This window comes from Siphateles boraxobius, unplaced genomic scaffold (genome assembly GCF_051911475.1).
Source record: "Siphateles boraxobius isolate OS27281-9 unplaced genomic scaffold, OSU_SipBor_1 9, whole genome shotgun sequence".
Lineage (NCBI taxonomy): Eukaryota > Metazoa > Chordata > Actinopteri > Cypriniformes > Leuciscidae > Siphateles > Siphateles boraxobius.
This window is the reverse complement of record NW_027509219.1, coordinates 21817890-21843352: the sequence shown is the minus strand read 5'-3', so window position 1 is coordinate 21843352 and position 25463 is coordinate 21817890. Positions and strand designations below refer to the sequence as shown.

Below are 25463 nucleotides of genomic sequence, written 5' to 3'. Positions count from 1 at the left end.
GATTCACTGATTTGTTCAGTTATCCTTTCATTACGCCAGTAAGTGTCGACAACATGCCTTTTTGTGTTATGAGCAAATCGTTTATTTAAAAATTGTAAATATTTAAGCCATATTACGTTTTATTACAATTTGCGTGACTAGCCTACAAATCTTCTAATTCTTTTAATAACGCTCTTACTCGTTTCAATCGTTTATAATCAGTATTTTTTACACACTAATAATCAGATCCTCGTTCAAGAACGAGATAACAAATTAGCCTATATGATATCAGTCGATTCTGGCGCTCCGATTTTAATTTAAACTTAAAACTGATTCGTTTGTGAAATGGGCGTGTTCGTTCATTATGCCCAACCAATAATATTTCTCCCTCACAAGTCGCAGTCGATTTCTGTTGGTTCGTGTGTCAGGCAAGAAAGCAGCCAGTCACAAAGGGGAGCGACTTCTACGAACCAAACATTTGATTCAGTGCATGGAAGTGAACCAGAACGATTCGTTCACTTCAAAGATTCGTTCAAAAACTGTGATCCACTTCGAGACATTTAGCTACATGTTTTGGATACAGTCTTGGATACCATTTTTGCGGAAAAAAATTAAACTGGCTTTCAAAACAGACCGCAGAGCTTCGTCGATAGAAACTTTTTAGTCACGGAAACATTCTTCTTCCGTGTTTCTGTTTTTGGGTACTTGCTGTCCCAGCTAATGTAGTTGCAGCGGCCAAGTATAAGGTTGATGTTATCAGAACTGCCATTTAACATGTTTTAAAGGATCTGTTTCCATACGCTGGCAGCATCACGTTTAAACCTGCCAACGCCTTTTCTCTCTTTGGCTTCGTTATTCTTCATGCTCTAGAATAATCACAACCGCGTTCAGTTTTAACGTTTTTTTTAAAAAATTGTTTTATAAACGTTTTGAAAAATGGGTTGCACTTTAAGTGCTGAAGATAAAGAAGCGATGGAGAGGAGTAAGATGATTGATCGGAACCTGCAAAAGGACGGAGAGAAAGCATCCAGAGAAGTCAAACTACTGCTGCTCGGTATGATAAAATTTCTTAATAAGTTACCAGTATTCAATAATTCATGCTATATTGCAAGTACAATGTGTATTTTTTATGTTTGATCTCTGTTTTAAGCGCTTTCGGAGCTTCAACTCGATTGTTTTCATGCAAGCAAGCTGTCCAAAAAGTGCAATGAACTTATCACTGCAAATATTCACGTTAATATTACAAAGGCAGCAATAAAACTTGAAAATTCAGCTTTACGCTGAAATGTTTTGCTGAGTGTTTAAAAAAAAGTCGACAACCTGATGAATATTATTCAAAACTGTTTTCATGGTGACTAATAACAGTTGATTCAGAATGTGTTGTGTTTGTACTATTCGTGGAAATCCTCCCCCGGTGTCCTAAAACATCCATTGAGCATCACTTTTTTAGGCTATTACCATATTTTACCTACACCGTTTGGTTGCTCTCTATGACATAACGTTAACCAAACCCACACTCACCCTGGAATCACGGCAGTGTGATGGAGGAAAGTAATGGTGTGATTGTGGCAGTATTCCTGCTATCAGAGCGTGATGGAATGCAGAAGATAATGGCTGTTTTGGACCATTAGAGTGACAAAATACTGGTGTTTTGTCTGTCTATTTGTTTTTGGATACTTGTAGCATACTAATTTTCAGAGACAAATTTCCCCCCCCTATATATAGTTACAGAGCAAGTAGTCAGCTAGTGTTCAGTAATATACTGTAGATGGTGCATAGTAACTAGACACAACTCTCTGATTATTTCTGGGTTGCTTTGGAGTTCTGAAAGAAGTAATGTAAATATATATTCCAATGATGTAGCAAGTGCCTTGTGTTGTGACAGCTGTTGTTTCTGGTTGTTGTTTTCAGCTGTTGACAGGTTGTTTCTCTGAGTAAACCATACTGGGATTTGTCAGGAGTGGTCAAATAAGGAGTGACCTCTGTGATTTTTGTGTGGGAGGGAATTCCTTTGGACTGTGATATTCTTCTGCAAAACATTGTAGATAGTAGATTACGCAATCAAAAGTGATGATCACTTTGTCTATTGGTGATATTGTCGAATTCATATTTAATGTTTATATTTTTAAGTCACAAACAGATTAGACGACGGCAAAAAATATCCAAGACACCATTCCTGTCAGAGGGTAAACATTTAAGTACAAGTCTTTGTGTGCATGAAAAGCATCTCTCTTTTATTTCTCAAGCTATGTAACCTTTCCCCTCTTGGCATTTAATTCGTGCATTGGGGCATTTTAGGGGGTTTGGCTTTTTACTCTGAATGCAGAAACCCACAGTATGCTGGAAGTGGGGCGAGCATTTCAATGAGCCGAATATTACATGCTCCGTTAAACTCAGAATGGCGTTCATAAATAAAAGCCGTTATGAAAGAACTGTCTAAGGACGGCGAGTTTTGAGAGTCATCCTGAATAACCAAATGATTTTTATATGCTCTCGCTGTTTTAATACTGCTGCCAAGATTAGACAGCATGGCTACATCCCTGTTGGCAAGAGGATTGCAACTGTCTAACAGAGTTGACTATGGCTGAGTTGTAATTAGCATTGAACAATGAGTTCTTAGCTTAATCACATTGTTAGAACTCACTTGTGGATTTGTCTTTGTGTTCACTGTGGCATTCCTGACATCAGCAGATTCAGGGGCATTCGGCTGTGATGACTATACTATTGCTTCTGTCTGAACTGCAATTCAAGTGGTCTGTTTAAAGGCATACTAGACCCAGAAATGAAAATTCTGTCATAATTTACTCACCTTTATATCGCTCCAAACCTGTCTGACTTACTTTCTTCTGCAAAACACAAAACAAGAAGATATTATGGATGAAGGCAAAAAACACGGAGACCTTTCTTAAAATAGCTTCTTTTATATTCCACTGTTGTTCATCTCTTTCTATTCCACACAACTGAGCATATCAGTTTTGTTATCGTTAACTAAAAATTGTTTCACTGAAAATTTTTAAATAAAATATAAATATTAGATGAAAATCCTTTGAAACTTCAAAATGTAACAAAAATTAGAATTCTTTAATTGGCAACTAACTGAAATAAAATGGGATGAACACAGGTACTTGTCACGGTGGCTGTAATGAACGCACGCGCATGATGAAAGGAATAGGGAACAAAAAAATTCTTTATTAAATCTACACAAAACACTTCTAGAACACAAATCTACACAAACAACCACATTTAACTTAGACTTATGACGGACAAATTAACTGACAGAACTCAGGGTTTAAATGGACAGGGAGAGTAATCAAAATAAGTATGAACAGGTGATTATAAATCAGCAACTAATTAAGTACAAAGAACACAGGCAAACCAGAAGAGAAAACACAGTGAAAAACTAAACTAAAACAGAACATACATGTTATATTAGTCCCGGCTTATAGGAAGGTGAGGCTTTGGAGGAGGACGAGGGGCTGGCGAAGTGCAGGACACCGGAGGAGAGGAAAGAAGGAGCTTTGTTTGGAAAGAAGTAATGTTGGGAGGAACCAGGAACCAGGAACATTAGTAGTCAGACAGGAACCCGGTGCGCAGCCGGGACAATGGCCCACAGCAGAGTCGAGGGAGAAAGGAGCCATTTGGCTGTCGACACCAGGGGCACGATGGACGGAGATGGAGGCGATAAAGGGATGGAGACGATGGAGGGATGAAGCATGGCGTCTGACAAAGGCTGAGCCGGAGGGACAAGGGAGCCTGGTGAAGCCATAAGGATGTTGGTCCCAGGTGGAGCTAAGGGAGGGGGAAACAAGACGGAGCCGACTGGTCGACGGACTGAGGTGGAGTGACGGAATCAACAGCTGGAGGCAGAGCCAGGGGATCCTCTTGACTGGCCGGAGCTTCTTGACTTCCTCCATTCCCTCAAATTTCACAAGTAATACCACGGCGGCACATGATGATTCTGCCTCACACACCCGGTCAGACGATCCATCGGGCTTGGGCTCTGGGAGGATCCTTAGCTCAGTCCTGACTGCTGAAGTTGAGATCTTGGCAGGCTCTAGCCATCCGTCTTTGTTGGGCTCTGGCGTAATTTCCGTGCATCGGGATGCTGGCTGGCTGGGCTTTGGGTCCGGAGTGGGGCTGGTGATGTCCTCCGCTGGGCAGATGGTGAACGCTGATGCGTTGTTCACCAGCACCAACTCCACAAACATGGCGAAATCCTCTTGAGGGCCGTTTTATGGGAGGCATGCCTTGGACCACTCGCTGAGGCTGGTGATGTAAAAAATCCAGAGTGAGTGGTCCAGATAGGGAGTTCGGCACGTCAGATAAAAAAAAAAACTCTAGTGTGGTCCTCCAGGTAATGGTCCTTCTGCTCTGGGCTGAGCAGTTGGACAGCAGGTAGGTCTATATGCGAATGTAGAAAGGGAAAAAAGAAAGAAAAACTTTTCTTAGGGTCCGGAATTCTGACACAAATGGCTGTAATGAACACGCACAAAGAAAGGAATAGGGAACAAAAACAGTCTCTATTAAATCTACACAGAACACTCATGCACAGGGAGAGTAACCAAAATAAGTATGAACCGGTGAATTAAAACAGTAATTAATAAGGGCACAGTCAACCCAGAATAGGAAACAGTGAAAACTAAACTAAAACAGAATGTATAGGCCTACGTTACAGTACTACTAGTACTCTAAAAACTGATCTAAAAAAATAAATTAAAGCTGAAAATATAAAAATAAAAGCTTAATCAAAAATAAATTATACTAAAATAGTATATAAATAATACTAAAATAATCCTGTTATGTATTATCTTATTAATTTTGTTTCACATGTGTGCTGGTTATAGGAATAGTTCACCCATGACAATTATGTATGCTGTTATTGTTGTATTGAATACTGGAAACATTTAGGAAACATGTTGTCTTTATAATAGCACACTTAATATTAATATTTTTCTCACAAAGTGTATTAGGGTTTTTATATGTGAAAATATGTACTTGCCTTTATATTTTAGGAAGCGGTCTCTCAAAAGGTCACACAGTTCACTGTAAAGGTTCCTGTTTGAAAAAGAGCTGTGTGAAGATTTAAATTTATATCCTTTTGTTTTCCACAGAAACAATGAGGTTGAGTAAATATGTGGTGATCTTAAACAACTGTTAGTTTCTAAAAGAAACGTTTTGCTTGTCAACTGAGGGAAGACTTCTTAATGTAAAATTAGTTTCTGTTTGATAGCGCTATGATTATCCCACTGGATGATATTGCTCAGTAGGGGGTTTGGCATCTGGTGTCTGTCTGCTCACAGCTGTTGAAACCTGCACTGTTGAAAAAGCTCAAATGAATAATAAATCATGCCTCTGCTCAGCTGGGGTTTATAATGGTAGTGATTTTAACCACACTGCACATGCCACTGCAACTAACTATATAATTACAGTAGGAGTGAGCCATTCACACACCCATTCAAAGCATTCACAGATGTGTATGTGGAGATTTTGTGGCGGTGCTTCACAGTCCCAGTGCGAGACCTGATGCTCGGACAGAATCCAGACAGTGTGTGGCTTTCATTCCAGAGTTGCAGTTATTAGGGGAAAGTGTGGACGTTCTGATCTAGCTTCCGGTTTGTGTGCAGTGAATGATCATATTTACTTTGGCTGATCCTAAATCAGTTACCTCTCAATGAGAGACTTACAATGAGTGAGTTAGCTAGTTAGATTGTTAGCTTAGTGATAAAACCACACAATGGTTGCCGATATGAGCCCAACATCATTTGCTCATGGTTTTGGACTTTATTTATTTGAATAAAATTGCCTGTTTATTTTATTGTGCAATATACAGTATATGTGAAATCAAATTGTTTTTATTTCAAAGGTACCTTTTTTTGCAATTATAAATAGTACAATTTAAATATAATTTTTGTCCTTCAGGTTTTGATCTAATTTTATGATGCTGTATTAATCTATGATGCTGTCATTATATTGCTGACTTTACTTATGTTAATGAGAGAAGTAACAATGCCAGATTCAAGAATTATTTGATCCAGTTCATAATATAACCCAAATTTAATGATTTGTGTTGAAATTCTGCTTTTTTGGGTGAACTAATCCTTTTAAAAAAAACTGATTCGGCTTACTTAACTTGTCACTGTTGGAAAGGTCAATAGGTCTGTGTGTTCTCTATCTGTTTGGTAAGTCCAGGGATGATCTAAATAACTTTTTCAGTTTCTCTCAGCAATTGATAACTCACTGTGCTTTTACTTTTGCCAAGGTCTCATCAGACATGGCTGGACGTTTTGGCCGTCCCATTCTCGGCTGCAGCATGCCTGCGGTTCAAGATGCTCAGAAAGAGATTTTTCACATGATTCTCTAGCCCTAAAGACCCACAGTTATTCCCTCCCCCTGCCATAAATTTGAGCTAATAGGGCAGCAATCCACACCTCAGAAGCAGAAATTATTGATCTAACCCTTAATGCATCTTACAGTAGATTTGCTGCATGTAACCACCAGCACAAATGATCCTGAAGATTGAACAGTTGACCAAGTGGGTTGAATTTTTTTCCCTGTCTTTTTCCTTTTTAATTCATTGTGATTATTTTATTGTACAGCACTTTGGTCAACCTCGGGTTGTTTTGCTCTTTAAAACAACATTGATTTAATTTTTCACCAGAATGGGAAGCCAAAGAATATTTGAAGGGGTAACCTCGGGTATCTCGGGGCATGGAAAAGTATTCTGTTGGGGACAGAATCTGTTACTCCATATCCAAAATGTGTTAAAAACATCATGTAATACCTGCCAATTTGCATAAAAATGTGAAATATGTTCTATTCATTTCACTCCTCAATGAGTCATTTGACTTAAAAATCTATAAAAATCTATAAAAATCACACCTATCGTAGCGCCTGCTGTCCTGACAAACACTTTGGCTGGGGGAACTAACCTTTCATCTTCAGGGCGTTTAATCTCACCCTATGGCAAGCGCAACCCGAAATAGAGAGCTCGTTCTGCAGCTCATGCTGGGCTTGTGATGTGGGAGGCAGAGGTTGAAAGCTTCTATTCATCTTATGCAGACCTTCTCCTGAGCGTGTGATGTTTGGGGTCAGGCGAATAGACTGCATTTATCGATTTGCCGCATCAACCTCATCAACCGCGTTCTGTTGTTTGTCCTCTTTTAGGTGCTGGGGAATCAGGGAAGAGTACAATAGTTAAGCAAATGAAGTGAGTGTTTTGATGATTATTATTATTATTATTTTTAGTTTTTTATCTATTTTTTTGCTTGTTGTCCAAAACCTCTCAAAAATGACAATTTTTTTTAACTGAGCTGACCCTACGGGCACCATGATATACAGTATAATATTGGTAGATTAGATAATTTCATTCATATATATATATATATATATATATATATATATATATATATATAGTGTGTGTGTGTTTATTATTATATTAATATTGTAAAGTTTTAAATTATATTCTTTCTTTTATACTATACATACATTTATGTTTATATAAATTATATAGAGATTCTTGTATGTGTATTGTGGTGGCAAAAAAAAATCTTTCACTGAATAAGAGACAGACAATAGTTTCCTATTTCCTAAACAAAAGTAACTATTTCCAATAGTCTTTGATGAGGTTTATTTTCTTGCAAGAAAAGACCAGCAGTCGTACAGTCACACGGAGTGGCTGTGGAGTGTGACAGTGAGGAGAGGGCATCCTTCCTCTTTTATAGTTTTGACTCCCAGAATGTTATCTTTCTAGGTCAATGAAGGTATTTTCAACCATACGTGGAACATTCTTAGACTTGTTCATCGTATTTTATCCTTGAGTGGAGGCCTGTGACGTACCAACACTTTACCATTCCAATACAATGTATTTTGATTATAAGTACTAATGTATTAGAATATGTTCTAATAATGCAATATATATACTGATCACAATTATAAACGCAACACTTTTGTGTACATAGAAAAAGTCTTAGATCTTTGAGTTCAGCTCATGAAAAATGGGGGCAAAAACATAACTGTTGTGTTTATCATTTTGTTCAGTGTATATATAAAACTATTAGAACACATACTTATACATTAGTACTTATAATCAAAATACATTGATAATAATTTTATATAATACGTATTTATATTAAAATTTGTAAATAAATTAATCATTACATGGCCATTCAAGCAATCACATGTATTTTTATTTGCTTTCTGTACGGAATATTTTGGTTTGTGGATGACCAATATAAGAATCAGAACAGCCTAGAGGGAATATTGCTGGCAGTTATCATTGGATTTTGTTGTTTTAATTGTTTTGTTTGATGCGCAGTAGATGTAGGTATCCTATCGGATTTGTTTTACTTCAGGATCATTCATGAAGATGGTTACTCAGATGAGGAGTGCAAGCAGTATAAAGTCGTGGTTTACAGCAACACTATCCAGTCCATCATTGCCGTTATCAGGGCCATGGGCCGTTTAAAGATCGACTTTGGGGACTCTGCAAGAGCGGTAAGATGCATAAATTAAAAATGCATGCAGAATTACCCATAAGCAATATTTTTTTAGTTCTCTTGTCTAGACTGCATAATGTTTACAAAATTCACCCTCTGGAAAACTCAAACTGAGTTTAGTTCTTCTCAGCCTTCCCAGGACAAAATCAATTCAATCATTTATAATATCATGATGCTCTGAACCACCATAATTGGACACAATATCTCAATACAGCAAGAATCTACTGATATTTTCCCTCACTGGAATCTACTGAGGATTTCCCTGTTTTTCATCAAATTAACACAAGGAAGAATAACATTTAATTATTTAAATGCAGCAATATACTTGGTAATATACAGCAATATATATATATAAAAAAAATGTATTTCTAATTCCTGTCATACGAAAAACAAACATGCAACACACCTAGTGTAGCTTGATTCATGAGCTTATAAGGTATGTTGTAAAGAATCGGTTAAAAAGAGTTCATCAGTCAAAAGAATTATGAGTAACAAACTCCATATTCAAAATTGACTGACAGCTTATAGTATCATTGAAAGAGAGCAGTTTTCAGATTTTGTTCTGTTTAACATCAGGATGACGCTCGTCAGCTTTTCGTGCTCGCGGGCACCGCAGAGGAAGGGGTCATGACCCCTGAGCTCTCTGGGGTCATCCGCCAGCTGTGGAAGGATGAAGGAGTGCAGACGTGTTTCATCAGATCACGAGAGTATCAACTCAATGATTCAGCAGCATAGTAAGTGCACTTTCTTGAGATGGACTAAGGTTTTTCACAAGCTATTCTGTGGGGACTAGCAGAGTGACCGCTGGTGCAGTTCATCACAATAACATGTTTGACATCCAGAACCTAAATAGTATATAAACAGATAAACAGATTTTTTTTTGTGCTGAATTTCTATCAAATAAATGTTGTTGGTGTGATATTTTGTTTTATAATGCAGTAACATTCATAAACATGAATGCTTTCCTAAACATGCTTTCCTAAATGGTGAAGGTTCAGGTTGAGGCAGTTGTACAGCTGAGGCACCATTCCTTTAGCCTTGTGCAGACCTGTATAACATTTTTTTACCTGGTAGATTCCAGCTCATTGACTGTGGGGAAATTTGTGGCTTTCTGAATTGCATTGCACAACTTTTTTTCCTTCACAGATTTTTTCCATGTTACCGTCATTCTTTCACTCTTCACTCTATTTTCAGCTTTGGTAGCCACAAAGAATGTTTCCAGTAATAATAATCAAGAGCAAACTTCTCTCCTCTCAGTGAACTCATGAATTCATGCATTGAAACTATAGATCCAAATCTTCCAATGAGAAAGAAGTTTTATGCTGTGAGCTCCTGTGTTATGGCAGAATCAGAGTGGATGGGTCGTTTGGTGGATACATCTATATTTTAGCCACAGGCCTGTACTGCAGTGAATCTCTCTCTCTCTCTCTCTCTCTCTCTCTCTCGCTCTCTGTGTTTGTTTGTTTGTTTGTTTTCTCAAAACTCACCCTCCAATCTTTGCAGCCCCTACCCACCACCGTAATTTGTAAAAAAAATAAAAAAACATTTTTACAAAAAGTTTATACTACAGTTGGGGTCAGAAAACATTTTTTAAAATACATTTAATTTGGTTATTCACCAAGGATGCAATAAAGTGACAGTAAATACATTTATATTGTTTAAAAAAATTACGGTTGGTGAAAATCACATTGATAATAATAAGAAATGTTATTTGAGCAGCAAATCAGCATATTAGAATGATTTCTGAAGGATCATGTGACACTGAAGACTGGAGTAATAATCCTGAAAATTCAGCCTTGCCATCACAGTAATAAAATACATTTTTAGATGTAGAAAACAGTTGGCTTAAATTGTAATAATATTTCACAATATTACTGTTTTACTGTGTTTATGATTTTATGATTTTATGATTTATATAGCCCTTTTTACAATACAAATTCTTTCAAAGCAGCTTTACAGAGATTACAGGAAAAGTTCAGGCAGTTCTCCTCTGCCCAATGAACGAACAGTGTATGATTATGATTCAGGCAGCATTATTGGTCAGAAGTCAGATTAGTTTGGAACAATCAGAATATTATCCAGTTCCATCTGGTTTAAGATCAGAGTCATCACACCGGGATGGAGACGGGTTTGTTGTGGATCAGTGCTGATGGCTGTCGTGTCGACGAGGCCTTCAATGAGAGTCTAGTTGACACCATCTCTACTGACACTTCAGGGATGCGTTGTGGTCGTGTCTAGCTGCAGGTCCTCAATCTGGCCTGGATACGGCCCAGATCCGGCTGACTACATCATGCCTTGTGGTCGTGTCTAGGCGCAGGTCTTCCATCTGGTCTGGATACGGCCTGGATCCGGCTGACTACATCATGCATTGTGGTCGTGTCTAGGTGCAGGTCTTCCATCTGGTCTGGATACGGCCTGGATCCAGCTGATTACAGTAAACCTCGGAATAAGCAGAAAGACTAACATCAGCGTAGATGCCATTCTTCTTATGATGTAACGAGTACATCGGCTGTTATAGGAAGTGTTGCCGGTTTTATTTGCTTTCTGTACTGAATATTTTGGTTTGTGGATGACCAACATCAGAATCAGAACAGCTTAGAGGCTATTGCTGGCAGTTAGATTTTGTTGTTTCAATTATTTAGTTTGATGCGCAGTATATGTAATTATCCTATCGGATTTGTTTTACTTCAGGAACATTCATGAAGATGGTTACTCAAATGAGGAGTCCAAGCAGTATAAACTTGTGGTTTACAGCAACACTATCCAGTCCATCATTGCCATAATCAGGGCCATGGGCCGTTTAAATATCGACTTTAAAGCTTCATGTCAGATATTCTGTTGAATGTGAAATTGATGCTTGTCAGCTCAAAAAGATAAAAGTATAATAAAATAAAAGTATGTGTACAGGTCTCAGAACAGGTGCATCCTTTTTAAATGTGTTCCAGCTACTGAGACTCTTCTTACAGTACATACTCCCAAATGCAGGATCTATTACGTAACATATACAGTATTAAGAATCTACAGAGAAATGTGAGGACTTTAAAATGTCCTTATAAATGCTCTTTAAACCATCCTGACATTGTTTTGTAAGTGGTTTCACTAAAAAAAAAAGCTCACTATGGTTTGTCTCTTTTCCAGCTATCTGAATGACCTGGATAGGATATCCCAGCCCACCTACATGCCCACTCAACAAGATGTGCTGAGAACGCGGGTCAAGACCACTGGCATTGTAGAAACACACTTCACCTTCAAAGAGCTCTACTTCAAGTAAGTGTCCTCTCTCTCTCTCTCTCTCTCTCTCTCTCTCTCTCTCTCTCTCTCTCTCTCTCTCTCTCTCTCTCTCTCTCTCTCTCTCTCTCTCTCTCTCTCTCTCTCTCTCTCTCTCTCTCTCTCTCTCTCTCTCTCTCTCTCTCTCTTTCTCTTTCTCTTTCTCTTTCTCTTTCTCTCAGTCTATCTGTGTCTCTGTCTCATGGCCTGATCACAGTGTATACTGCTTGTACCCGAACAGGATGTTTGATGTTGGTGGTCAGCGTTCAGAGAGGAAGAAATGGATTCATTGTTTTGAAGGCGTCACTGCCATTATCTTCTGTGTGGCGCTCAGCGACTATGACCTGGTTCTAGCTGAAGATGAAGAGATGGTGAGTTTCCTTCCCATGGCGATCCCACAGCTAAATCAGAATGGCACACTAGTCTGTTAGCAAGATTACATGACCAATTCAAAGACACATTTGATATGACAGATTAATTTAAATATGATAATGATGATAATCGGTGAGAAAGCTACTAGCAGAGCTCAGTATTTTGTTTATTTCTCCATAGCCACCACAGGGGATGCTCCGTTTGTCCTGGTTGTGTTAAAGTGATTTTCTCATAGCTCATGGAAAACCCACATAGTTCCCTTTCGTCCTGGGAACTCCGACGTGTCGTCGGGGGAGTTCCCTGGCGAATTGGGATCACGCTAGGGAGACCAATTGCCTTCGAGTGAATTAAAACGAGCCAATGAAAATTGGCATGCAAGATTTGCATTCCGCGACCCGCCTACCAGCGCGGGTATAAAAGGCGGAAGTAAACATTGCGCAATGCTTTTAGCTTCGGAGCCGACCGATTGTGTCCTCTCTGAGTGAGTGAGCTTTAAGATTGTATTTTTCTTACTGCTACGAGTCTGCTGTTTCGGGAGGGGATCTCTCTGTGTTGGTGAGATGGCGTTTCAGCGACCGCGCGGTTCCTGTCTGCCGGCTGCGTCTATATGCTGTTAATTCAAAAGCTGTTTTCACAGCTGGTAAACGGTTGAGTGCGCACAGCGGGCTTGCAGTTTCCCCGCTGTGTTGCCGCGTTGGGTCCCTGTGTGCTTCAGCACGATAGAGAGAGTACTTTCTTCCTGAAAGAGCAACACGAGTGAAGATCGCGTCCTTTTCAGGATGACGTTTCACTCGTGTGTTTCTGGATGCGATCGTTCCCTGTCCTTATTTGACGGCCACGTTCATTGTTTCACATGCCTAATCCGTGTGTGAGACTACGTTCGTGGGTGGCTCATGTTCTCTCAGGGGTGCATGACCACGTCGGCACGTTGTTCGTCTCCCCTTTCTCGTAAAGGCTTGAGCCGCTCAGCGTGCCGTGTGCCGTCGAGCGCCGGCTGACAGCGCGGGTTGTCACGGCAACCCAGCGCGCGTCATTCGGCGCTCAAGATGCGTGGTCAAGATCAAGACTCGCGTGCCTCTATGAGGTGAGTCCCTTTGCTTATTTCCCGATCTAGTTTCTCTTCTGGTGCACCAGAGGAGGGCTACTTTGGCGAATAACATTGGTGATCTGAGGGTTTCAGTGAGCACGAACCACTCACTCCTCTAGCGCATCACAAACATGCTGAGACTGTGTTCGTGGGTGGTTTATGCTTTCTTATGAGAGCATGACCACGTCGGCACGTTGTTCGCCTTGCCTGAAGGCTTGAGCGCCCAGCGTGCCGTGTGTCATCGAAGCGATGGCCACGTTCACTATCTTGCATGCCTGGTTGACGGCCACGATCACTGTTTCACATGCCTAATCAGTGTGTTGAGACTGCGTTCGTGGGTGGTTCATGTTCTCTCAGGAGTGCATGACCACGTCGGCGTGCTGCTCGTCTCCCCTTTCTCGTAAAGGCTTGAGCCGCTCAGCGTGCCGTGTGCCGTCGAGGCTTTCGGATGGGATTCTGGTCCTTCTCATGAGGGACCAAGCATTTCATTCGGGGCCCCAGAGAGGACAGATGTCGATCGCTACATCGGAGAGAGGGCTGTTATACTCTGAAAATGATGCTGAGTTCCTACTATAATGTCGTGTTCTCATGCTGAAGATTCAGACTTAACAGCCACACTTTCCTGGGCTGTTCTAAAGCGCCTGGATGTGTGTGAAGAATTTTGGCAGTATGGAAGCGTTTTGGTGCCAATATGGCAAGCCAAACATGCCTAAATCTGCAGAAGTTTTTCCTCTCTCACTACCACTGCCCGTGCGTAGTTCTAACTCGGGGTTGAGCTGTGCTTAGTGACTGACCGTGATTAGTCACAGCGCTGGCCCTCGGTTAGACGATGTCCACGCTGGTGGTCCAGAAGCACCTCAAAACCAGCCCGCTCGGAGTTTGTTTTTCCCAAGGGAAGGGAAGCAACCCTGAGAGGAGCGACCCAGAGTATGTGACGATCTGCTCTTTGGGAGTGCGTGTCATCACCACTCCTTCCCCCGGGGGAGGGCCGGGTGGAGAATTTAGTTTCTGTTCCGCCGCTGGTTATCCAGTAATCAGCGGTACCCAAAGTTTGAGCAGTCCACTTCCTCTGAGTCGTTCACGGGCCCCAGCGCTCAGATGGCAGTGAGGGCTACGGCCTTGTCACTCTCGTCTCTCGCTGGGTGAGGGGAAACCAGGACTCGATGCCCCCGGGCCTCGTCCCTCGTTTCCCCTCACGGTCGAGACTGGCAGTATAATAAGACCAGTTTCCTCCGTCCGAGAGGGTCAGAATGGCAGTGCGTGCCGCCCCCGAGCTGCACCACTCCCGTTCCCCTCTCCCCAGCTTGCAGATAGCAGTGATGCAGCCTCAGCTGCGTCGCTCCGGTCTGCAGCTGGGCCCGGAGGCGCAGAGACCAGCATACGAGGAGTCAGGGCCTCGTTCCTCGTCTCTCCCCCTCCCCTCGCCACCGGGCAGTCCGCAGCAGAACGCCCACGAGCCTTCTCTGCCGTCTGCCCCTCGGTGGAAGCAGGTTGGTGTCAGGCGCACCCAGACCCCCGCTCTCGGTCGCTACAACGCCACCAGAGCCGGGTCCCTGTCTTCCACCTCGCTGCCCCTCCGCGGGTACGCCGGTGGTTCGGGTGGGTTCATTGGGACGGTATCTGGAAGCCTGGCTAGAAGCGCTTCCGGGTCCGTCCCGATGGCTCATCCGCACCATCCGGTTCGGCTATGCAATTCAGTTTGCACGCCGGCCTCCCAAGTTCAGGGGCGTCCACTTTACCCGTGTGCGGTCGGTGGACGCCCCTGTCTTGCGGAAAGAGATCGATGTCCTGCTGGCGAAGGACGCGATCGAGCCGGTCCCTCCTGCCGAGATGAGGTCCGGGTTTTACAGCCCCTACTTCATTGTACCCAAGATAGGCGGTGGGTTACGGCCAATCCTGGACCTGCGGGTCTTGAATCGGGCCCTGCACAAACTCCCGTTCAAGATGCTCACGCAGAAGCGCATTTTCGAATGCATCCGTCCCCAGGATTGGTTTGCAGCGATCGACCTGAAGGACGCGTACTTTCACGTCTCGATTCTCCTTCGACACAGATCGTTTCTTCGGTTTGCTTTCGAGGGTCGGGCGTATCAGTACAAAGTCCTACCCTTCGGGCTGGCCCTGTCACCCCGCGTCTTCACGAAAGTCGCGGAGGCGGCCTTTGTTCCCATGAGAGAACAAGGCGTTCGCATCCTCAACTACCTCGACGACTGGCTCATTTTAGCTCACTCGCGAGATGTGTTGTGCGATCACAGGGACATGGTGCTTCGGCACCTCAGCCGGTTGGGGCTTCAGGTCAACTGGGACAAGAGCAAACTCTGCCCCGTGCAGAGGATCTCTTATCTCGGTATGGAGCTGGACTCGGTCGCCCGGACTGCGCGCCTCACGGAGGAACGCGTCCAGTCAGTGCTCACCTGCCTCAGGTCTTTTCGAGGCAGGACAGCGGTTCCACTGAAACAATTTCAGAGGCTCCTGGGGCATATGGCAGCCGCAGCCGCAGTAACGCCGCTCGGCCTGTTACATATGAGACCGCTTCAGCGCTGGCTTCACGATCGAGTCCCGAGGTGGGCGTGGCACAGCGGCACGTTCCGGGTCAAAGTGACCCCGCACTGTCGCCAAACCTTCTCCCCGTGGTCGGATCCTGCGTTTCTACGGGCCGGAGTGCCCTTAGTCCAGGTTTCCAGGCATGCTGTGGTTTTCACAGATGCCTCTGCCACCGGATGGGGGGCCACGTACAACGGGCATGCAGTTTCAGGTCTGTGGACGGGGCCTCAACTGCATTGGCATATCAACTGCCTAGAGTTGCAAGCAGTACGCTTAGCCTTGCGTCGCCTCAAAGGGGTTCTCAGACACAAGCACGTACTGGTCCGTACGGACAGCACTGCGACCGTTGCGTACATCAACCATCAAGGTGGTCTACGCTCCTGTCGTATGTCGCGACTCGCCTCCCACCTCCTCCTATGGAGTCAGAAGCATCTGAGGTCGCTTCGTGCCATTCACATTCCAGGGGAGCTCAACCGTGTGGCAGACGAGCTCTCACGGCTGCCTCCCCTGCCAGGAGAATGGCGACTCCATCCCCAGTCGGTCCAGCTGATTTGGAGTGTCTTCGGAGTCGCACAGGTAGACCTGTTTGCCTCTCCGGACACGACCCATTGCCAGTGGTTTTATTCCCTGTCCGAGGGGACCCTCGGCACGGACGCCCTGGCTCACAGCTGGCCCCGGGACCTGCGCAAGTATGCGTTTCCCCCAGTGAGCCTTCTTGCACAGACTCTGTGCAAGGTCAGGGAGGACGAGCAGCAGGTCCTTCTTGTGGCGCCGTATTGGCCCACCAGGACTTGGTTCACCGAATTCATGCTCCTCGCGACAGCCCCTCCTTGGCCGATTCCTCTGAGGAAGGACCTTCTTTCTCAGAGACGGGGCACTCTATGGCACCCGCGTCCAGACCTCTGGAAACTCCATGTCTGGTCCCTGGACGGGACGCGGAGGTTCTAGGTGGTCTGCCACAGGCAGTGGTAGACACCATCACTTCCGCTAGAGCCCCCTCTACGAGGCGCCTCTATGCGTTGAAGTGGAACCTGTTCGTCGATTGGTGTTTCTCCCGTCAGGAGGACCCCCGAACTTGCCCGATCGGAGTCGTGCTTTCCTTCCTGCAAGATGGGTTGGAGCGAAGGCTGTCTCCCTCCACCCTCAAAGTGTATGTCGCCGCAATAGCCGCGCATCACGATGCACTGGAAGGTAAGTCCTTGGGGAAGCACGACCTGGTCATCAGATTCCTTAAGGGTGCCAGGAGGTTAAATCCACCTCGTGTTTTGCACTCGGTACCCTCTTGGGACCTTGCTCTGGTACTTAGAGCTCTTCAAAGTCCTCCCTTTGAGCCTTTGCTGACGGTAGAGCTTAATATCCTGTCCATTAAGACAGCGCTCCTGTTGGCATTGGCCTCTTTCAAGAGGGTCGGGGATCTGCAAGCTTTTTCGGTCGACGAATCGTGCCTAGAGTTCGGGCCAGGCCTTTCTCACGTTGTGTTGAGAGCCCGGCTCGGATATGTGCCCAAGGTTCCTACCACTCCCTTCGTGGACCAGGTAGTGAACCTGCAAGCGCTGCCCCAGGAGGAGGCAGACCCAGCCCTAGCTTTTCTCTGTCCTGTCCGCGCCCTGCGGGTTTATATTGACAGAACGCAAAGCTTCAGAACCTCAGATCAGCTCTTTGTCTGTTACGGAGGCCGGCAGAAGGGGAAGGCCGTCTCCAAGCAGAGGTTAGCCCACTGCTATCACCCGAGCATATGAGTCTCTGGGTGAGCCTTGTCCTCCCAGGTTGCGCGCTCACTCCTCTAGAGGTGCTGCCGCTTCCTGGGCTTTGGCTCAAGGCGCCTCGCTGACAGACATCTGTAGAGCTGCGGGCTGGGCGACACCGAACACGTTCGCTAGGTTCTATAGCCTTCGTGTGGAACCTGTTTCCTCCCGAGTTCTGGCTACGGCCAGTGGGTCGAGGGAATAAGTTGTGTCGGCTTGCTACGCCACTCCGCCTCGAACAGCGGATACGTGCTTTCTTGCTCCGTATGGCGCCCTACGTTGGTGAGCCTCGTGAGTTCCTCCTTCACCCCTCCGGTGCTGGGCGTGGCGGACCGCCCGGCGCCAGGTCTGCTACCTCTAGTGAGGAGTTGTTAGTAGACTGGGTGCTCCAGTGATCTCTACTGTGAACCATCATGCCACGTGCAGTTTAGCCGTGTCTTCCCCTTGACGGACTCGTTCGTCATCCCTGTTGAGTGCGCTCCCATTTCCCTTGGATTGGGACCACCTCAGGGACTGCCATATGTTTCACTACCCCATTGGGCTAGTACATATGTGTATTCCTGGTCAGTCAGGCTGGGCCTTCCGCAGCTTTCCCCCTCTCTTGGGGAACGCTTTCCCAGTGTTATCCAATGTCCACTGTGCGGGTCTTGCGGAACAGCAGTGTGGTTCCCGTGCTAGCTCCCGCAACTTATTTCAAGAAACTGCTGCAGGGTAGCTTAGCCGGGCGCTGGAAGGGGCCAGCACCATGGCGCTTTATTAGGGATCCCAATTCGTCAGGGAACTCCCCCGACGACACGTCGGAGTTCCCAGGACGAAAGGGAACGTCTCAGTTACGTATGTAACCCTCGTTCCCTGAGTACAGGGAACGGAGACGTGTCGTCCCTTCGCCATGTTGCTGTACCTTCGCGGAGGACTGGACACTGTTCGGCTCCTCAGCGAAAAGCATTGCGCAATGTTTACTTCCGCCTTTTATACCCGCGCTGGTAGGCGGGTCGCGGAATGCAAATCTTGCATGCCAATTTTCATTGGCTCGTTTTAATTCACTCGAAGGCAATTGGTCTCCCTAGCGTGATCCCAATTCGTCAGGGAACTCCCCCGACGACACGTCTCCGTTCCCTGTACTCAGGGAACGAGGGTTACATACGTAACCGAGACGTTTCCTCACGAGACACAATTTCTTAAAATACACTGACTATTTTTCCATAACAGGATGATTTTAGGTTGCATATTGACTTTCAGCGGAACTAAATGCACATTATAGAATTAAATAACCCTTAATTCCGTCACGGCACTGAGCATTTTTTTAATGCAAATCTCAGCTCTCAGTTGTCAAACCAAGCAATGTCCGATCAACTGTGAACAGATAAACGAGTTTCTGAGCAATATGTTGATCTTGATGTGTCCACAGAACCGAATGCATGAGAGCATGAAGCTTTTTGACAGCATCTGCAACAACAAGTGGTTCACAGACACATCCATCATCCTCTTCCTCAATAAGAAGGATCTGTTCGAAGAGAAGATCAAGAGAAGTCCACTCACAATATGCTACCCAGAATACTCTGGTGAGATTAAATACAATTTTGAAATATCGTACTTATGATTGAAAAGTTATTAAGTGGATTAAATAAAATGTTCTCAAACTCACAGCTAAATGTATATGTGGTGAAGGATGATGCAACTAATAGGACAGTATATTCAACAATAGTTGTATTACTAACTTGAACCATCTTTTTTTAGATGGTCCTGAAAAACTATTTCAATCATGTCTAAAATGAAATCAAAGCAATTTACTCAAGCATCATTATATTGGTAGAGCCTTTAGGGCAAACTGCAGAGTGGATGAATTATTGCTTGTTTATAAAAAGTTATATAAATGAAGAAGGGACTATATAAGGTTAGGTTTGAACAGCCTATCACATGAGGGGAAGCACTGTGGAAAAAAAACTCTGTTTTGTGTCTGCTAGTTATCATCTTTCATGGCTGGGCTAAAGTTGAGTCTTGCCGGTTTGGAGAGGTTTTAGTGCCTCTCTCTGTCTTTATTTTTAAAACACGGTACATTTATAGATGTTGGTTTGTTCTCCGTGTATTCCATTGAAATCAGTCATGGATGGAACAATATATTTGGCCAGTGGGCTGGACCATTATAGAAAACTTAATTTGATGCTTCATTTATTACTGGAAACTTCAAAATGATGAATTAGTCTCGTTTTTCATACTGGACCAAAAAGCTTTAATTTACTCCTTTAATTTACTCCTACATCTTCTGCCTTGTTCATTGATGTGACATTCTCCATCTTCCCTCTTAAAAAGTTGTTGAAATAACGTTAAGAAATCTTTCTGTGTTTAATACATGTTCACAGGGACGTGCACAGGGGGGTTGCTCAGGTTGCCCGGGCAACTGCCCATATGCCCTTCTCGACTCAGGTTGCCCTTCCGAGAAAAAAATAATAAAAATCGTACAATGGCTGCAGAATTTCACATAGGCCTAGATACATTTTTTATTTATTTTTTTTAAATCGCAAAGCCTCATTCACTTCCATTCGTGCACCGAAAGTGAAAGTCAGTAAGGGAAGGGCAAACTGTTTACGTGGCTGCAGCGCTGCACGCGACCGGTGCGTAAGACCCCACAAATTACTTAAGGCCTCGCCTCCATCTCGTGTCATAGCGTGTCAATTAATGTGTACAACATCCATGACAAAATGAAGCGAAACTATCCTTCTGGTCACGAAAAGATGAAGAAGAAAAAACCCATGAGAGTGAATTGCGGGAACAACAATCAGGTAAACTTGTGTTCTCTCCTCTCTAAGTTTGATGTCAGCAAAGTTTGATGTTTTTCGGTCTTGCTAACCTAGCTGGGCAGGCAGTGCATCTCTTGCATCACTTTGTGCCTGACAAAAGTGAGAGTAAAATTAAAAAAATTATTACGTTTGTTTTTGATAAACGACAAAGTGCAACGGTGTTTGTTTACTGCAGCTCGGAAAACATAACCGCGTCGCGTGTGTTATCGTGCGTTCATATGCGCGTGCACGAAATGAAACTCGCGTTTTTCAAGCAGAAATATGTGGAGACCAGACATACTGTACAATACATGCACGTGAATGATGGCACTCCCAATCAAAGTCACATTTATAAAACAAGAAACTGATTATCTAGTCTCAGTGTAGTTAAAAACTCTAAACAACTGCACTAATTATGCAAGATAGAAAGCAATGTATTGACAATTTGACATTGATTGACTATTGATTTATAGGCTATATTGAATTTAAAATGTTGATTAGCTGGACATACTGGTCAATATGGATGCACATCCCTCAGTAAATAATAACCATAAATCAAGAATTGCTTCAACATGCATAATAATAAATAAATAAAAATCATACTGATGCCGAAAATACCCAGGCTGTAGAGAGAACCAAAGTTAATCCCAAAAGCCAAAGCTCAGGGTTATAATTTATTATTTTCTTCTTATTTATGTTTACGTTAATATTCACTTGTTATGTCAACATTCTATAGAAAATACTCTATTCAAAAAATATTGTTTGTTTGAACCTCATTCTGTTCTATATTGTTGTACTTATTCTTTGACTGTTTTGTTTCAAGGAGGGAGGATTGTATTGGGAGCACTGAAGTGTCAGGTGTGATTGTGTGGCAATGGCAAATGGTTTACATAGCTCACGGCGTCACAGGTCAGGTAGAGGGCCCCTTTTGCTTAGGGCCCCAGGGGGAGTTCAGGATCGGCCCTGGGTTTAGCAGTTGATTCTGTTCCCTATCGGAATTCCTGTTCCCTTTACGCAATCATACTACAAATCATGCGTAGTTGCCCGTAGCCTACCATCAGAACTGAATACGAGCAAGAAGCACAACTGAATGTAGGGGAAGCCCTTTTTTCAGGTCAGAGCAACTGCCCCTCATAATTCCTGTGCACGTCCCTGCATGTTCAAATTGAAATTTTCCCTGTGATGGCAAAGCTGAATTTTCAGCATCATTACTCCAGTCTTCAGAGTCACATGATCCTTCAGCAATTGTTCTAACATGCTGATTTGGTGCTCAAGAAGATTTCTTATTATTATTCAGTCATGTTGCTTAATATTTAAACTCTGACACGTTGTTTTCAGGATTCTGAATAGAAAGCTCAAAAGAGAAGCATTTATTTTAAATAAAAACCCTATGTAATGTTATAAATGTCTTTAGATCAGTTTAATGCATCGTTCCTTGATGAATAAAAGGATTTATTTCTTTGCCAAAAAAAAAAATCTTCATTTGAACAGCAGTGTTATATTAGTAATATCTAACAGTGTTAATCACAAGAATCTTAAAGTCATATTTGTCTTGTGATGCTCAGGAACGTATGCATATGAGGAAGCAGCGGCCTACATCCAGTGCCAGTTTGAGGATCTGAACAAAAGAAAGGACACAAAGGAGATCTACACACACTTCACATGTGCCACAGACACCAAGAATGTACAGTTTGTGTTTGATTCAGTCACTGATGTCATCATCAAGAATAACCTCATAGAGTGTGGCCTCTATTGAAGCATCATATGTTAGCTAAGGTAAGTACAACAAAAGAGAAAAAGGCCAAAACCTAAAGGACTGTTTCAAATGTTTTTACACACAAATCATGATTCTGTAATACTTTGCACTTATTTTTTCCTAAATTTAGTACCATACATTTTGAAATACCACAGACCCCAGGTGACCTTAAAAAACATTTTTACCCGAAATGTTTTTTTTTTATATTTAATAATATTAAGACCCTTTTTTTTTAAATTTACAGTTGTTTATGGAAGATATGGTTGTTCCTGAGACTGCCACCCCGCTGCATGCACCCTTCACCATGAACAGGATGTTTGAGACTATTTTATTTCCCCTTATTCTTTTTTTCATAATGACAGTCTGTGATGGTCATTATTTCTTTGCCACTTCCTTTATGTCTTTATTTTATTGCCAATATTCCTCTATAGGTATTACATGACACACCACTATGCATAGATCAAAATACACAATGAACAATATCATGTGACTATATGCCAACCCCCATTAGATTAAATATCTTTAAGATTTCAATCTGAGTCCTATTAATAACAACAGTGTATCAGTACTTATGGGAAAGAAAGTTTTTCATAGTGATTATTTCACCAATTTATGAATTACTTAGGTCTGTCTTTAAGACTTTATTTGCAAACATAGCAGAATTTCTAAGAATTAAGTCGCAATGATGAGTGAAACGTTGTTATATTATTGTTCTAACTTTAGTAATTCAAAGTCCAAACACACAGCAACAGGACACTTTTCTTTTTCTTTTTTTATACTAATTATTAGCCATGAATCACTTTATATAACACACTTTATATAACACACTATTTTTGTATTTCTTGAGAACCTGTAAAGGTGTGAACAAATGCTTTTCTCACAGATACATTTCTGAATGGTGTGAAAATAATGACCTTCTGTTTGGTCAAGAGCACTTGGGAACAAATGCCATAAAAACGGCCGGATTTGCATTTGTGTCTTGGAGTACAGCCTTTTCTAAGACTTGTTTGATGTGCTTTTGTTTAATCCTGTGGATTTTAGTTTTTTTTTTTTAAACAAACTGACACAATGTGATCTGGTTTGTAATACCTTTGTTTAATATGAAAAGGGTTTCTATTGATTTAAGACTAATGTCTATAACGACTTGAATATGCCAAATAGCCAGTCACTATAATATTTGCAAGACAGCCATTATCCATATACAGGTCCTTCTCAAAAAATTAGCATATTGTGATAGTTCATTATTTTCCATAATGTAATGATAAAAATTAAACTTTCATATATTTTAGATTCATTGCACACCAACTGAAATATTTCAGGAATTTTATTGTTTTAATACTGATGATTTTGGCATACAGCTCATGAAAACCCAAAATTCCTATCTCAAAAAATTAGCATATTTCATCCGACCAATAAAATAAGTGTTTTTAATACAAAAAAAGTCAACGTTCAAATAAATATGTTCAGTTATGCACTCAATACTTGGTCGGGAATCCTTTTGCAGAAATGACTGCTTCAATGCGGCGTGGCATGGAGGCAATCAGCCTGTGGCACTGCTGAGGTGTTATGGAAGCCCACAATGCTTCGATAGCGGCCTTAAGCTCATCCAGAGTGTTGGGTCTTGAGTCTCTCAACTTTCTCTTCACAATATCCCACAGATTCTCTATGGGGTTCAGGTCAGGAGAGTTGGCAGGCCAATTGAGCACAGTAATGCCATGGTCAGTAAACCATTTACCAGTGGTTTTGGCACTGTGAGCAGGTGCCAGGTCGTGCTGAAAAATGAAATCAGATGGAAGCATGAAGTGCTCCAAAATCTCCTGATAGCTAGCTGCATTGACCCTGCCCTTGATAAAACACAGTGGACCAACACCAGCAGCTGACATGGCACCCCAGACCATCACTGACTGTGGGTACTTGACACTGGACTTCAGGCATTTTGGCATTTCCTTCTCCCCAGTCTTCCTCCAGACTCTGGCACCTTGATTTCCGAATGACATGCAAAATTTGCTTTCATCCGAAAAAAGTACTTTGGACCACTGAGCAACAGTCCAGTGCTGCTTCTCTGTAGCCCAGGTCAGGGGCTTCTGACGCTGTTTCTGGTTCAAAAGTAGCTTGACCTGGGGAATGCGGCATCTGTAGCCCATTTCCTGCACACGCCTGTGCACGGTGGCTCTGGATGTTTCTACTCCAGACTCAGTCCACTGCTTCCGCAGGTCCCCCAAGGTCTGGAATCGGTCCTTCTCCACAATCTACCTCAGGGTCCGGTCACCTCTTCTCGTTGTGCAGCGTTTTTTGCCACACTTTTTCCTTCCCTCCCGCCTTGATACAGCACTCTGGGAACAGCCTATTTGTTCAGAAATTTCTTTCTGTGTCTTACCCTCTTGCTTGAGGGTGTCAATGATGGCCTTCTGGACAGCAGTCAGGTCGGCAGTCTTACCCATGATTGCGGTTTTGAGTAATGAAACAGGCTGGGAGTTTTTAAAAGCCTCAGGAATCTTTTGCAGGTGTTTAGAGTTAATTAGTTGATTCAGATGATTAGGTTAATAGCTCGTTTAGAGACCCTTTTCATAATATGCTAATTTTTTGAGGAATTTGGGGTTTTCATGAGCTGTATGCCAAAATCATCAGTATTAAAACAATAAAAGACCTGAAATATTTCAGTTGGTGTGCAATGAATCTAAAATATATGAAAGTTAAATTTTTATTATTACATTATGGAAAATAATTAACTTTATCACAATATGCTAATTTTTTGAGAAGGACCTGTATTCCAATACTGGTACATTGATGTACTCAATGAATTAGTCTGAATTCATTCAACAATCTGTGGTTTTATTTTTTATATCACTGTGCTTTATTTGAACTATTTTAAACATAAAAAGTGCAAATCAACAACTAACGGTAATGATAGCCCAGAATCACTAATATGCTATAAACTTGGTTTGTTTAGTTTCTGAACACAACGGGTATTATTCAAAAATGTTATTGCTTAACGGTTGTTTCTAATGTTTCCCACAGTACCATGTCACCAATGGCTGCAGTTTTGAGAAAATACATAATGCAAACATTTAAGGAAACCTATATACATAATCATGATCAGAAATGAACTTTAACAACCATCAGTTGAAAATTTTAAAGAATATTTTATAATTTTAGTCTTCAAACGGCGAAGATAAATATACAGATTTTTTTACACTAAGAATCATACCTAAATGTATTTTACCATTTGTCTTATTTTAATGAGACTGTGTATCTGATTTAATATATTCCCTACTATTCCAGTTGTTTTTCTGATTGTACCTGTGGCTCTGAATGTGTATTTATGTGTAGTGTCACGATTGTTGGATATCTTTCATAATTTTAGCTGTCTTTTTTTTATTATTATATAATGCTCTTAGAAAAGAGAGTGTTTTGTTGTGTTTCATTCAAAATTAGATCTGACAT

At 42.5% G+C, this 25463-nt stretch overlaps 1 protein-coding gene across 2 annotated transcripts; it reads left to right on the top strand.

Annotated features, from left to right (window-relative positions):
• Window positions 1–405: 405 nt before the first annotated feature.
• Window positions 406–25421, top strand: gnai3 (guanine nucleotide binding protein (G protein), alpha inhibiting activity polypeptide 3). Of its 2 annotated transcripts, XR_013201141.1 has the most exons (10): window positions 466–1033; window positions 7144–7186; window positions 8331–8472; window positions 9051–9208; window positions 11613–11741; window positions 11983–12112; window positions 18895–19048; window positions 21829–22039; window positions 22264–23274; window positions 24681–25421. XR_013201141.1 is itself a non-coding variant. In XM_077223858.1 (9 exons), exons 1-8 carry the CDS (start codon window positions 916–918, stop codon window positions 22017–22019), a joined length of 1065 nt encoding a protein of 354 aa, XP_077079973.1. In that variant the 5' UTR covers window positions 406–915; the 3' UTR covers window positions 22020–22039; window positions 22264–25421. The 2 variants fall into 2 exon arrangements, 1 of the variants encoding a protein (XP_077079973.1); XM_077223858.1 differs by having other exon boundaries at window positions 406–1033; window positions 22264–25421.
• The last annotated feature ends 42 nt before the right edge of the window (window positions 25422–25463 follow it).